Raw genomic sequence first — 14,668 nt, forward strand, 5'->3', positions numbered from 1 at the left:
TAAATCGTATAAAATAAAAGTGTCAGGCGCCCTTCGTCTTCCTTTCACACATCCCTAGAGTGGGGTCAGTGCGTACGAAGCTGGGGAGAACCCTGAGGGACGCTGTGTCTTTAAATGGTCAGAAACCACTGGGGGTCCCGACAGGTGGGGAGCAGGGCCTGGCCCGGCACCGGCTTCTCCTAACACGGCTTCGCCTCCGGTTTCTCCTGTCCCGGCCTCTTTCCCTCGGCTTCCACCGCTCCCTGCTGAGGACAGGGGAGCAGAGACACCCTCGGGCACACGGTGATGGCCTCCGGGCTGTGTCCAGGCTCGGCCTCCCCTTGCTGCCCAGGCACGGGGCAGGGCGGGCTGTGTGTGGGGAGAGCCCTCGGGGACTCTCTGGGTTTTCATGTGGAGCCGCATGTCCAAGGGCCCCGAGCGGGCTGGGGCTTTGAGCCACGGGATACCCACGGGATACCCTGCTTGGTCTGGTTCCTGGGGGGCGGAGTTTGGACAAAGTGACTTCCCTGCTCCCAGGCAGCCGCCAGCGCGGTCTGGGGAGAGCACCCACATCAGGTGCCTTCCCGCCGACGCCCCGGCCTCCTGGGGTTCCGGCCCCAAGCCCGGCTACACCTGGGTCCCTGAAGGTGGCTTCTCCTCGGTTGATGGGGGCGGGGACTTGAACTCGAGACCCTCAGGGACTTCTGGTCACAGAGGTCGCAGTAGGTAGGCAGGGACTGGGGCGCTCAGGTGCACCCCTTTGAGCTGGGTGTCCCTGAGCGTCCTCACTCTGCTTCTGCAAGTCGGCCTGGGGGAATGCGACACCGTGTCCCTGGCACAGGCAGGTGAAATCGCGGAGAAGCTGGGCAGCGGGGAGCCAGCAGGGGTGTGGGGCGTGGCCTTGCGCTGCAGCCCTCTGTGTCCTGTCCCCCCCATTCCACCCGGGGCCTGGGCCCTGAGGCCCCCATGGCTGGCCTGGAGTGGGGAGGAAAGGTGAGGGAGGCCACCCCGGGGCACCAGGCTCAGGTGTGCGGGAACCACGTGCGGGGAGTTGAAGCCTCCGCAAGTTCGTCTCCATTTCATCCCAGCTGGGGAACCCCTGCGGTCGGGACAGCACCTGACGGTCACCGGCTGGGGCTGAGGGAAGAGGGCAGGGAGGGACCGGAGAGAGGGGGCTCTGAGGCTCTGCGAGGCGGACCCCAGCTGGCCTCCCCGGCTCTGCGAGGTGGACCCCGGCTGGCCTCCCCTTGCCCTGCGAGGTGGACCCTGGCTGGCCTCCCTGGCTGGCCTCCCTGGCTCTGCGAGGTGGACCCTGGCTGGCCTCCCCCTGTGCTGCGAGGCGGACCCTGGCTGGCCCCCCTGCCCTGCCAGGTGGACCCCGGCTGGCCTCCCCTTGCCCTGCGAGGTGGACCCTGGCTGGCCTCCCTGGCTGGCCTCCCCGGCTCTGCCAGGTGGACCCCGGCTGGCCTCCCTGGCTCTGTGAGGTGGACCCTGGCTGGCTCCCCCTGTCCTGAGAGGCGGACCCTGGCTGGCTCCCCCTGTCCTGAGAGGCGGACCCCGGCTGGCCTCCCGGTGGCCCCCGCCCCCTCCCCGTGAGCTGTTCCCTTTAAGGACCGACTCCCAGCCCCGGGAAATTCCTGAACCCAGCAGCCGGCAACCACACACCCGAGAGGGCTGGGCACCAGATGAAAAGCCTCCGTGGAGCCCGGCCCCTCCTGGGACGGCCTCGGAGCCGGCGAGTGCGGGGCCTGCTGCCGCGGGGCCCCCGGGCCTGCCAAGGTCCCCGGCACGCGTGTGCGCCTGAGCCAAACAGGTTTTCTAAGTTTTTCTGGTTTGCTCTGGGCTCGCGCTGAGCGACCCGCTGCCGTCGTCCCTCTGGGAGATGTGCTGTGCCAATGACTAATCCCAGCTGTGCCGAGATTGGTGTCAGCTGTCACCTGCTCAGCGCCGAGACCCGAGCCCAGTGCGAGTGAGGAGAGACCGGCGGCTGCAGCCCCGCCCTGCAGGGCCTCCGCTGCGGATCAGCCAGAAGCTTCCGGCTGCTGCCAGGGCCACTCTGTCCTCCCTGCGGGCGGCTGGCATGCGGCCAGCGCAGTGAGTGCCCCCGTCGGAGGGCAGCTGCCTCCCCGCCAGCCCAGCGGAGCCCCTGGATGGAGCTGGGGACCGGAGCCCCTCATGTCTGCCCTGCTGACGCTGTGTGTCCTCCTCCTGCCCCTGGCAACCCCTGGCCAAGGTGCCCAGCGCTGGGAGCCCTGCACAGGTAGGGCCGGGACGTGGGTACTGGGTGGGTGGGTGCCACGCTGCCACGGACACCGTGCGAGGCCACGGGGTGTCCGGCGGTCGGCAGCCCCTGGAGACAGGTGGCGGTGGGAGGGACCGGGGCGAGTGCTGGCAGGGTGGGGACGCGTCTCCCAGAGGCAGGCAGCACCCGAGGCCTCCCGCAAGTATGTGCCTGCTTGGCCTCCCGGGAGAGGCCCTGCACCTGCTTCAGGAATGAGCACACGGCAGCCCCCAGCCTGCACTGGCAAAGCAAACGCCGGGGCCGAGGGTGGCCGGCTGCCTGTCCCCCAGAGCACTGGATGGCAGGCAGCCCAGACCCAGCGCCAGAGCCCAGCGCCCCCCAAAGGGTTGGGGATAGGCATTGGGGGTTAGGGTTCAGGGTTCAGATTAGGGGTTAGGCGTTGGGGGTTCAGGTTAGGTGTTGGGGTTAGGATTCAGGTTAGGGGTTAGGTGTTGGGGGTTCAGGTTACGTGTTGCGGTTAGGGTTCAGGTTCAGGTTACAGTTAGAGGTTGGGAGTTAGAGTTCAGATTAGGGCTTAGGTGTTGGGGTTCGGGTTTGGGTTAGGTGTTGGGGGTTTAAGTTTGGGTTAGGGGTTCAGGTTTGGGTTAGGGGTTAAGTGTTGGGGGTTTGGGTTTGGGTTAGGGGTTTGGGGTTAGGTATTGGGGATTTGGGTTTGGGCTAGGTGTTAGGTGTTGGGAGTTTGAGTTTGGATTTGGGTTTGGGTTAGGTGTTGGGGGGTTAGGGTTCTGGTTGTATGTTGGGATTGGTGTTGGGGGTTAGAGATTTGGGTTTGAGTTAGGGTTGAGGTTGGGGTTAGGTGTTGGAGTTCGGGTTTGGGTTTGGGTTAGCTGTTGGGGTTCAGGTTTGGAGTTTGGGTTTGGGTTAGGGTTAGGTATTGGGGTTGGGGTTAGGCGTTGGGTGTTGGGGTTGGGGTTAGGCATTGGGGGTTGGGTTCATGTTAGGGGTTAGGGTTAGGGTTAGGGGTTATGTGTTGAGGTTTCAGGTTCAGGTTGGAGGTTGGGTTAGGGTCAGGGGTTAGGTGTTGGGGTTTGGGTTTAAGTTGGGGTTCCTAGGGGTGGGGTTCTGGTTGGGGTTAGGTGTTGGAGGTTTGGGTTTGGGTTTGGGTTAGGCACTGAGTGTTGGGTTCGGGTTAGTTTTCCTGTTGGCCTCCCTGACTTGGAGCTGGGTTCGGCTCCCACAGCAGATGGGGCAGGGACTTTTCTGACTGCTGGCTTTGGCACCCTGACATTGCCCTTGAGAGTTGACCAGTGAGCCCACTCCTCAAATCAGCATTCCAGCAGAGGAGCAGGGAGGCCGTAAAGGCGTTAGCAGAGGTGCGGGGAGCGGATCTGGGGTGTGGCTCTGGTTGAAAGTCCTCATCCCGGGCTCCCGGGAGCCGTCCACGTCCCTGTCACACCTGGGGCCACCCCTCTGCTCTCCCAGCTGGCGGCTGGGGTGGGGCCCCCACGCCGCTGTCACCAGGCCCCGGGGGAAGGGGGAGTGGCTGCTTGCCTGTGGGCACTGGGGGGCTGCACCTGCCGCAGACCGCCTTGAGCGGGACGGCTGCGCGCACAAGGCAGGAGCAGGCCGACTTCTCACCCGGCACTTCTCAGCCACGAAGGCTGGGCCGTGGCCTCCTCGCTCCCTGCTGGGGCCCACCCGGTCCGGCGGGGCCTCGGGGGGCCGCGGTCGCCAGCACAGGCCGTCCTCCTGGCAGGGCGTGAGTCACAAGCATGTATCTTCATGTTGCCCTCAGCGCCGTGAACAGAGCCCGCCTGCACGGTGATAATAAAGGTTATTTATAAAGGCCGCCTCCTCTCCCCGGAAGGCACAGGGCGCATAGTTAGAAGATGACCCAGTTCTGAGCAGCAGGGACGAGGCGCGGAGATAAGCGCCCGGCAAGGGGTGCTGAGCTGCGTCTGGAGCCCTCCCAGGAGGCGGCCGTGGCCGGCAGATGCCACCTGGTCCCACCGGGCGCGAGGCCCACGGCAGGGCTTCCACTGCAGGCTCGGTTCCTGCGTGACCCGAGGCTCCGGGGCCCCGGGCCGTGTCTGCAGTCACAGACATTGTGTGGGTGGCACACGTGATGGGCAACGTACAGGTGTGACATTCTGGTCTGTGACACGCATGATGCATGACATGCATGTGTAACACTCTGGTCTGACACGCGTGGTAGATGACATGCAGCTGAGACATTCTGGTCTGTGGCACACATGATGCATGACACACATGTGTAACGCTCTGGTCTGACACGTGTGGTGGACGACACACAGCTATGACATTCTGGTCTGTGACACACATGATGGATGTGTCCCGGGCTGGGTGTCCAGGTGTGTCCAGGGCAGTGTGTTCAGGTGTACCTGGGGCTGCGGGTCCAGTTGTGCGCAGGCTGGGGGTCCAGGTGTGTCCAATGCTGGGGGTCCAGTTGTGCCCAGAGTGGGGGTCCAGGTGTGCAGGGCAGGGGTCTAGGTGTGCCCAGAGTGGGGGTCCAGGTGTGCAGGGCAGGGGTCTAGGTGTGCCTGCCCGGTGGGCAGCAGAGGGGAGCCGCCGTTTCCCCTGCGCCGTAGGGAATGCTGACTGGGAGCCAGGGAGCTGCTGGAGGCCACAGTGGCTCAGGGAGGGGCTTGGGCCAGGGCGCAGGTGCCAGCCAGAGTCCAGGAGGCGGGGGCTGCGGAGGGCCAGGGTCGGGCCGAGAGCCAGCAGTCACGGGTGAGGGCCCGTCACAGGCAGGCGGTGCGGCCAGTTTGCAGATGGTCAGCTGAGACTGGGCGTCTGACCAGCCTCTGTCACTGGACTCTGCTGGAGGGCGGGGCCAGGTGTCCCTGGGTCTGCAGACTGGCAGGTGGTCAGCTCGGGCATTCACAGCCGCAGGAGCGGGACCAGGTGTTCTGATGGGGCCCTGGCCTGAGGACCACGCAGCTGCCCCAGTGAGCGGGACCCTGCGGCCTGGTGACAAAGGCATGGGTGTAGCCACTGAGAGTCCAGCTCTTGACTGGGGGTGGCATGGGGCGTGTTGGGGTGGGGGGGATCCTGGCCGTCCAGCAGGGACGAGTGGGCCATGGGCGGGGGCGGGGGAAGCTGGGCCTGTGCCGCTGGGGGGACAGCCAGGAAGCCTCAGGACCTCATCTGCCCGGCACCTCACTCGCTGCCCCCTCCCCCAGCCTGGGACACAGCCCCACGGGCCCCACGGGCCAGAGCCCGGCACAGGCACAGCCAGCATCGGGGCAGGGGGGCCCTGAACTCCAGGAGCTGGACAAAGTGGGGGAAGAGACTGACAGATTTTACTTTTTTTTAAAAAATATATATGTACTCATTTGAGAGAGTGACGTGGGAGGTGGGGAGGAGAGGGGCAGAGTCCACCCACCGTTCACCCCCAAATGCCCCCGGGGCTGGGGCTGGGCTGGGGTCTGGCTGGAGCCAGGAAGCAGGAAGGCAGGCTATGTCTCCCACCTCGACCCACCCCACCTGGACCTCACCACCCCCCACCCCCACACCTGACCCCACCCACACGCTGCCCCCACCCACTGTGCCCCCACACCCTCACCTGGGCCCCACCCCAGCACCTGGACCGCCCCCACACAGCTAAGCCCCACCCACCCCACCTGGACCCCGCCCCTCGCTGCACGCCGCCCCGCCCGTGCCCGCACCCCCGCCCTGCTCTGCTGTTCACCCGCCCGTCCTCAGGGCTCCCAGCCTGGAGACCTCCGGGCACGGGGGCGCCCTTCCCTTCCCCACGTGCGGGCCCAGGGTCTCCAATACGATGACACCACTTGCCACCCCGCCCTGCGCAGCCCACGACCCCTCCCCAGGAGGTGCTCCGGGCTCTGGGGAGAGGGGCTGGGAGTGGGGACCAGCGAGCGTGAGAGCCTGCCCGGAGCAGATGCGGGGTGACCCATGCTGGCACCTCCTCCCCTTCCCACTCCACCGCCCCTCCTGCCAGTGCCCCGGGGAGAGAGCAGGGTCAGATGTCCACTGCCCCGCTGCCCTGGGATGTATGAGGGGTCCTGTTTGCTGCCTCAGGGGGCCTCGCTTTCACAGCAGGCACTGTCAGGACCCTGGAGGGTCTCTTCTCCCTGCTCATGGGCCTTGGGAAGGTCTATGCTGACCCCCACCCCATAGCCCCCAGCCCGCAGCCTGGAGCCCCTCTCCCGTGGTGCCCAGCAGGGCCAGGCAGGGGAGATGGCACCGGTGTGGGTGTGGAGCAGGGACAGCAGGTTAGCCAGCAGCCCTGCTTGGAGTGAGGGCCAGGCTGGGCACGCGGGGCCTGGCCTGGGCTTTGGGCTCTGTCCCCCAACCTCTGTCCCAGGCAGGCTGGGTCTGGGGCTGCGGAAGGGGGGCTGCTGTTGACCTTTGGGGCCCAGCAGAACGGCCCCGCCTCCTGCCCCGCTGGGCAGCCAGACCAGGAGAGGGAGCACTTGGGCCAGGTGCCGGTCAGCTGGATGGGCCCTGGAGAAGCCAATGCCGAACCCAGAACCCCGGGGCCGCGGCACCGCCACACTGGGGCCAGGGAGGGCAGTGGGGGTCCTCGATCTCCAAGGCTGCGGGAGCCGGGGTTCTGCCAGCCCAGGGGCTGGGAAAGACGGCATCGGTGCTCATGCCGGGGACGGGGCCTCCCCAGCGGAGAGAAGCGCCAGCCACAGGTCAGAGGGGACAGAGGGCAGAGGGCTGGGCGGCCGCAGGTCTTGCTGTCACTCACGGCTCGGGCAGCCTCCCTCTCCTGTTCACCTTGCGTGGAGGTGGCAGGTGGAAGCTGCGGGTGCTGGGGTGAGAGGTCAGGGGGCTTCTGCCCTGAGACCTGGGCCAAAGTGTGGGTGGGGAACGGACCCAGAAGCCGGGAGAGGCAGGGGTGGGAACCTGGCGTGGCAGGGCCGAGGGACATGCCGGTCAGCAGCAGGACTGTCCCGAGGAGAGGCCGCAGCAGGCGGGGCGGGAGCAGGCGGGGCGGCAGAGCAGGGACACGCAGGAGGAGGGTCTGCAGCAGGACGAGGGGCAGGGGCTGGGCTGGCAGCACGAGGGGCGTGGGCAGACGGGCACACAGCTCAGGGGCCTGCAGCAGAGGGTTACACGGCTGGGCTGCTGGCAGGGGGAGGGGCTGCAGGACGGCTGGCAGCAGGGGGAGGAGTCCCCAGAGCAGATGGGCACACAGGAGACGGGCACACAGCTCAGGGGCTTGCAGCAGAGGGTCACACAGCTGGGCTGCTGGCAGGGGTTGGAGCAGCAGCAGGACGGCTGGCAGCTAGACTGCTGGCAGCAGGGGGCGTGCAAGAGCTGGTGCACACTGACTGGCAGCTCCCTGGGGTGCAACACCCTCATTAGCACTGGTTTACCACCACCACCACCCCCCCCCCCCCGCAGTGCTACCCGGCTCACAAACGTGTCCAGCTGTGCTGGGGCGTGGCTGGCAGGTCCAGGCCAGGACTCCGGAGGTGGAGGTCGAGCCAGGGCTTATGAGCAGCTCTTGGTGGACTCTCGGCTGGCCTCGGGGGCTGAGGCCAGGGCCGGGCTGGGGCCAAGTTGGATTCTGTGCTTCCGGGGCAGCTCTGGGTGCAGGCCGTCGCCCTCCTGTTGTGTTTGTCACCAGGTCCCACGTCTGTCCTTTTGCAGTGAGGCCCACTGGCCCGGTGGCTGAGCCCAGGCGTGCGCGGCCACAATGGCCCTGCCCGGGAACCTGCCCGGGAAGGAAGTTGGAGGTCCTGCTTCTCTCCCACCCATGCAGCCCTTCCCATCGCGCCCTGCTGGGAGCTGAGCCCAAGTGCCCCGTCTACAGCCCCGCCCAGCCCCCTGCAGTGGCCACCGCTGCCATGACCAATAAATGCCCCAGTGAAGTGGACGTCGGCGTCCTCCCCCAAGGAGACAGTGTCTCCAGGGGCGGTGCACTGCCCGGGCTGGCCGCAAGCTGTGTGTGCACCAGGGGCCAAGCGGGGACGGCTCTGGGAGGTGTTCCGCGAGGGTCTCCCCGCTCAGCCCCAGCCCCCGGCCCAGGGCCCCACCGTGGCTGGACAGGCGTCCTGGCTGGAGCACTTGCTGTGCAGGTGCAGCTGCGGCTCCTCAGGGTGACGTACCGGCCCGGGGTGGTCCTGTTGGATCTGACGCGGGGAACGCCCGTCCAATTCTGACAACGGGGCACTTGGGCTGCTGGCACCCGGGGTGGGGGTGGGCGAGAACAGAGGCGGGGGCCGGGAGAGGCGGGCCCACAGGTTGGGGACGGGGAGGCTGTCTGGGGCCTGGGACTTGGCGGGGGGCAGCGGGGGCGGGAGGGCTGGGAGCCCCTGGGTCTCCGCCATGTTCCTTAGGCGCGGGCGGTTTATGCCGTCCGTGCGGATGTTGGACAGTTAGCGCGATGCGTTGAACCAGGCTGCTCGGGAGCTGTCTCTGCAAAGCTCACGGCGGCGGCCCTGGGAGTCTCACAGGCGGCCCTGGGAGTCTCACAGGGGTGGTTTCCAGCAGCAGGGCTCTGAGCCGAGGGGCAGGAGCCCCCTTCTGCCTCTGCAGCCTCGAATGGCCCCGGCTCCTCCCTTCTGTGTGCTCGCTCTGCCGCCCTCTCACGGGGACCGGGATCCTGAGACCAGCCTGCAGGGTCCTGTCCCCGGGGTCCCGCTCAGGTGCTGGGGGTGGGGCGAGGACGCCCTTACTCAGCCACCACACCCCCCTTCCCAATGCCCGGCACCACCTGCTGTGTGCGGCTCCTCCTGCTGTATGCGGCTTCTCTGTCCACCTGCCTCGCCCCTGGTGTGGCCTGGGCAACTGTGGCCGGTCAGCTCTGCAGGACAGGGTCACGGTCAAACCACACTGTTTGAGGGCTGTGTGGTTCGTCAAGGTCGGCCACTCTCACGGTTGTTCCTTTGGCCGCGTGGCAGCATTGCACTTGGCGTGAACCCGAATCCTGGCCTGCATTTAACTGGGGAGCTCCGGGGGCGGCCGTGAGCAGGCGCTGCAGGCTCCAGGTCCGCCGCATTCACTGTGCTGGCCCCAGACTTCCTGGCCCTCAAGTGCCTCTGACCCAGCCCCTCCCCGTGCCCCCCCGGCCTCCGTTTCTCTCCTTGCCAGGCGGATCCTGGATCACAGGGCGGCGTCAGGAGCCTCTGCCCACTGAGCCTGGCCCCCTCCCTCCAGCCCTTCCAGGCTGAGGGACTTCAGGGAGGGGACATCCCCGTGCCTGGGGTGGCTCTCTGCTTGCACAGCCGCAGCTGCGTGTCCTTCGGGTCGGGTTCCCGTGACCGTCCTCTGTGACTGGTCCCCTACTGGATGAAGCACACGGGTGCTTCCCAAGAGAACCCCGTGGCAGGGTCTCTGGGCACGAGGCACACACCTCCCCCGTGGACAGGGCCTGGCAGCCTGGCCTGCTCTGGGAGCTGGGCCCAGGGCCCCTGTCTTGCCTGGTCACTCCTGCAGCTGCCCACAGCCACTCAAAGCCACCCTGAGTGGGGGAAATGACTGTGGACAGGGGCGGGGACAGACCCCAAAGGCCTCTGCAGAAGAGGCACAGCTCAGTGGTGGGTGGCAGTGCTGGGGTGGGGCTGAGACCAGCAGCCTGGGTCAGGAGAGGGAGGGCAGGAGAGGCGGGTGCTGGGCTTCAGAGGAGCGGAGGCCATGGTGGGCGTGGCCTGGAGGCCAGCAGGGAGAGGCTGCAGGGCCCTGGTCAGAGCCCGGAGGTGGGGGAAGGGTGATCCACAGAACACACGGAGAAAGAGGAAGAGGAGCAGAGAGACGCACCGGGAATGCAGGGCTGGCGAGTTTTGGGGGCGAGGTCAGAGTAAGGGACGTGAGGTTGACCCCAGCAGTGACCGAGCTGGTCAGGGCGGGCCTCGGCAGCGCCTGGGGCGGAGGAGGGCTGTGCTGTCTCGGGTGAGATTTGGCCCCTGGCCGCCGCCGTGCTCCCGGTCCAGCTCCCGGCTAAGGCACCCAGGAAGGCAGCAGGTGACCTGGAGGGGCTTCTGGCTTGTGGCCTAGACCTGGCCGTTGTAGCCGTCTGGGGAGTGAACCAGTGGATGGAAGATTTCCCTCTCTCTCTCTCTCTCTCTCTCTCTCTCCACCCCCATCACCAGGCCTTTCAAATCTATCTATCTATTTATCTATCATCTATCATCTATCACCCATCATCTATCATCTATCAATCTATCTATCATCTATCACCCATCATCTATCATCTGTCTATCTTTAGGAAGAGAAGACGTGGCCGCCATGCTCAGGTGGCACGAAGCACCCTCAGCCCAGGGCCCGGCCCGCGGTTCTCTGTGTTACAAAGCTTCAGGCCTCTGTGACCTGGGCAGGAGCCTCAGACCGGGGTCTGTGGGGCGGGGTGGGGGCTGGGCTGCCTCTGGGCAGGGGGAGGTGGGGACGCTTGGGCAGCCCGGTGCTGGGCACTGTCCCAGGGCTCCAGACCCTCATGGCCCAGGCAGGGGCTGGGCTACAGGTGGGAGGAAGAGCCTGGTCCTTCCTGGTGGGGGACTTGTGTCCTGCCAGCCCCAGTCCCAGTGTGGAAGGCGGGGGCTCCCCTGGGACAAGCCTGGGGCAGCCTTCCCGTGCCCGGGCCCCCCCCTGGAGCAGGGCTCCCTGGGTCAGCTGTGGGGGGTGGGGGCCGCCGATGCCCTGTTGACCCCTCCTGGGTCTGGCACGGTTCCTGCAGGGATAGAACTGGGCACGCGGCCAGCCCAGGTGTGTGCCCAGGGGGTCCTGCGGGAGGGCTGGGGAGAGGCAGCGAGGGCCTGGAGGCCGCACCTGCTTCCTCGCCTCATGTCTGAACCGGTTAGGAAGTCGACCAGAGCGCAGGGAGAGGGCTGTGGGCTCGCACGCAGGCGGCTTTATTCAGTTTCCAAGCAGGCTCCTCACGCGGGAACGGGGTGCACGGGGGCCTAGGGGGAGTGAGCCCACCGAGGCCTGGATGTGACAGTGGCCACAGGCTGACAGGGACGGGCAGCAGGTGGACCAGGGTCACGTGGCCTTCGATAGGATCTCCTGCAGTGCTAAGAGGGGCTGGCTCTGCGTCTCACCAGGACGCGCAGATAGAGAGGTGCTTGAGAGTGGGGGTGCCCATAGGGACCTGCTGGCCTTGGGGAGCACGCCGGTCAGCAGCAGGACTGTCCCAAGGAGAGGCCGCAGCAGGCGGGGCGGGAGCAGGCGGGGCGGCAGAGCAGGGACACGCAGGAGGCCGGGCGACAGCAGCTGGGCTGGCAGGAGGGGGCGGGCACGCAGCAGGCGGGCCTGCACACGGGGCGGCAGAGCAGGGACACGCAGGAGGAGGGTCTGCAGCAGGACGAGGGGCAGGGGCTGGGCTGGCAGCACGAGGGGCGTGGGCAGACGGGCACACAGCTCAGGGGCCTGCAGCAGAGGGTCACACGGCTGGGCTGCTGGCAGGGGGAGGGGCTGCAGGACAGCTGGCAGCAGGGGGAGGAGTCCCCAGAGCAGACGGGCACACAGGAGACGGGCACACAGCTCAGGGGCTTGCAGCAGAGGGTCACACAGCTGGGCTGCTGGCAGGGGGAGGAGCAGCACGAGGGCTGGCAGCTAGACTGCTGGCAGCAGGAGGAAGGGGTCCCAGAGCAGACGGGCACACAGGAGATGGACACACAGCTCAGGGGTTTGCAGCAGAGGGTCACACAGCTGGGCTGCTGGCAGGGGGAGGAGCAGCACGAGGGCTGGCAGCTAGACTGCTGGCAGCAGGGGGAGGAGGTCCCAGAGCAGACGGGCACACAGGAGACGGGCACACAGCTCACGGGCTCGCAGCAGAGGGTCACATAGCTGGGCTGCTGGCAGGGGTTGGAGGAGCAGCAGGACGGCTGGCAGCTAGACTGCTGGCAGCACAGGGGCGTGCAGGAGCTGGTGCACGCTGACTGGCAGCTCCCTGGGGTGCAGACGAGGGTCACGGAGGGGGCTGGGGCGCAGCAGCTGGGGGTGCAGCAGGGGGGCTCGCAGCAGCTCTCTGGGCAGTCGTCCACCTGCCAGGAGTCGGGGCAGGGGTCACAGGAGCCGGGCATGCAGACGTTGCTGCCGTAGCTCAGGTTGCTGGAGCAGACGGACATGGTGGAGGCGGCCGTGGTGGGCAGTGAGCTGGGCAGGGGTGAGTGTGAGTGTGAGGAGGGGTGAGTGTGTGAGTGAGGGAGTGGGCACCTTATATACCTCCCAAGGGCGTGTGTGTTTTTCCAATGAGAGCCTCTTCCGTGTTGTTTTTGGAGCCATTCCCTGAAGACGCTCACCACAGACCCATGCAAATAAACTTCCCGGCTGGTGGTGCCGCGCACGTCTGCTGGGGGGTGGGGCTGGGGTTTCCAGGAAGGAAGACGGCACCCAGGGTCGAAGACCCAGGGAGCGCGGAACCCTTGTCCACTCCGTGGCCTGCAGGAGCAAACACGGAGCTGCCTCAGGGCCACCACGGCTGCTCCTGCGGACTAAGCTGCCCAGGGAGCCCAGGAGGGGCGTCTCCCAGACCCCTGCCCGCATGGGTAGCCGTGGGGTGGCTGGGTCGGGCTCCGGGCGTGCTCCGTCTCCTGGACCCGGTGAGACACAGGTGTCGAACGTCTCCTCCCACTCTGTAGAGTCCCTTCGCTCTCTGGGTCACGTGCTCCGACTCAGGAAAGTCCTGAATTTTGACAAAGTGTAATTTAGTTATTTTGGTGCTTGTGTTTTAGTGTCCTATTGAAAAATCCACTGTCAAGTCCAAGTTCACCAAGCCTCTCTCCAATGTCTTCTAAGGTTTTGTGGTTTTAGCTGTGACGTTCAGGGCATTGAGCTAAGCTTCATGTTTGGGTGAGGAGGATCCAACGCCACCCCTTCCCGTGTAGACATCTGGGGTCCCCAGGCCACCTGCTGAGGGGAGACGCTCCGCCCACGAGGGGTCTTGCCAGAATTAACTGGCCGTCAGCGTGTGCGTTTCTGGCCTCGCGGTCCCGTGCCTTGGTGTGAGTGCCTTTCTCCCGTCAGCGCTGTGGCGATGGCTATCACGCGTACGAAGCTTTGGCGTGAACGGAAAGTCGGACTTCCAGTTTTGCTCGATTCTTAGAATTGACTGTTCTAGGTCTCTGTTAATCTAGAGAAGTTGAGGACCGTTTTCTCACTTCTGGAAAAAAGGCTGTTGCGGTGCGGCAGGCAGCGCCGAGAGTGTAGAAAGCGTGAGAACTTTCGTCTGAGCCGTGAGTCCCTCCGAGCCCGGCGCGGCTGCCTCCCCCGCGTCTGGGTCTTGACTCCAGCACTGCGTTCTGGTCGCGAGCCTGTCACTGGTTACGTTTGTCCGGATATTTCATTATTTTGGACATCGTTACGAAAGAAGTTGCTTTCCTCAGTTCCTTTCCCGATTGCGCGGTACTGGCGTGTACTGGCGTGTACTGGCGTGTACTGGCGTGTACTGGCGTGTACTGGAGTGCACGTGAGGCTTTACATTCCGTAATGACAGCTCCAGCAGCTTCCGGGGGTCTGTGCGATTCTCTACAGATCAGGGAAGTCACCAGCAAACGGGTCACTTTCAGCACCTTGCCCGTGTGTGTGTGTGTGTGTGAGCGTGTATGTATGTCTGTGAGTGTGTGTGTGTCTGTGAGTGTGTGTATGTGTGTGTGTGAGTGTGTGTATGAGTGTGTCTATATGGGTGTATGTGTGTGGGTGTATATATGTAAGTGTACATGTGTCTGTGTGTCTGTGTACATGTGTATGTATATGTGTGTACGTGTGTATATGTGTGCCTATGTACGTGTGTCTGTGTCTGTGTGTATGTGTGTGTGTGTGAGCGTGTATGTATGTCTGTGAGTGTGTGTCTGTGAGTGTGTGTGTGTGAGTGTGTCTGTATGTGAGTGTGTGTATGAGTGTGTCTATATGGGTGTGTGTATGTGTGTGTGTGCATGTAAGTGTACATGTGTCTGTGTGTGTACATGTGTATATGTATACATGTGTATGTATATGCATGTACGTGTGTATATGTGTGTCTGTGTCTGTGTGTATGTGTACACGTGTATGTGTGTGTATGTGTGTGTGGGTGTATATATGTAAGTGTACATGTGTCTCTGTGTGTACATGTGTATGTATATGTGTGTACGTGTGTGTATGTGTGCCTGTGTACGTGTGTATGTGTACACGTGTATGTGTGTATGTATGTGTGTGTGCGTGTGGTGGCCCTCACTAGACCTCCAGTACTATGTTGGGCGGCAGTGGGGGCAGTGGAAGAGTCTCCCGTTCGTCGTCTCCCGTCCCTGACCTGATGAGGACAGCGTTCCAGCACAGGCACTAAGCGTGGGGACAGCTGTGGGTGTTTCATTAGGAGCACTTTGAGGCCGGCGCCGCAGCTCACTAGGCTAATCCTCCGCCTGCGACGCCAGCACCCCAGGTTCTAGTCCCGGTCGGGGCACCGGATTCTGTCCCGGTTGCCCCTCTTCCAGGTTAGCTCTCTGCTGTGGCCTGGGAGGACAGTGGAGGTTGGCCCAAGTG

At 64.9% G+C, this 14,668-nt stretch overlaps 2 protein-coding genes across 8 annotated transcripts in view; one reads left to right on the top strand and one right to left on the bottom strand.

The window, feature by feature from the left end:
* Positions 1-1,657: 1,657 nt before the first annotated feature.
* The window catches only part of TSPEAR (thrombospondin type laminin G domain and EAR repeats), a 159,512-nt gene continuing 146,501 nt past the window's right edge, over positions 1,658-14,668 (top strand). The window contains exon 1 of the mRNA XM_051839927.3: positions 1,658-2,239. Within this exon, the coding sequence (XP_051695887.1) occupies positions 2,155-2,239 (85 nt within the window). The 5' untranslated portion in view covers positions 1,658-2,154. The remainder of the gene's footprint in view (positions 2,240-14,668) is intronic.
* On the bottom strand, positions 7,145-12,322 carry LOC100343532 (uncharacterized). 7 transcript variants are annotated; one of them, XM_089330342.1, is made up of 3 exons: positions 12,133-12,322; positions 11,429-12,003; positions 7,145-7,298 (listed from the first exon to the last, which is right to left on the bottom strand). In XM_089330342.1, the coding sequence occupies exons 1-3, from the start codon at positions 12,277-12,279 to the stop codon at positions 7,145-7,147; spliced, it is 876 nt and encodes a 291-aa protein (XP_089186468.1). In that variant the 5' UTR covers positions 12,280-12,322. The 7 variants fall into 7 exon arrangements, with proteins under 7 accessions (XP_089186468.1, XP_089186466.1, XP_089186463.1 ...); XM_089330343.1 differs by lacking the exon at positions 7,145-7,298 and having other exon boundaries at positions 11,044-11,546; positions 11,652-11,902; positions 12,035-12,322; XM_089330341.1 differs by lacking the exon at positions 7,145-7,298 and having other exon boundaries at positions 11,044-11,527; positions 11,753-11,865; positions 11,974-12,322.

This window comes from Oryctolagus cuniculus, chromosome 4, assembly GCF_051225735.1.
Source record: "Oryctolagus cuniculus isolate XC-2025 breed Fujian yellow rabbit chromosome 4, ASM5122573v1, whole genome shotgun sequence".
Lineage (NCBI taxonomy): Eukaryota > Metazoa > Chordata > Mammalia > Lagomorpha > Leporidae > Oryctolagus > Oryctolagus cuniculus.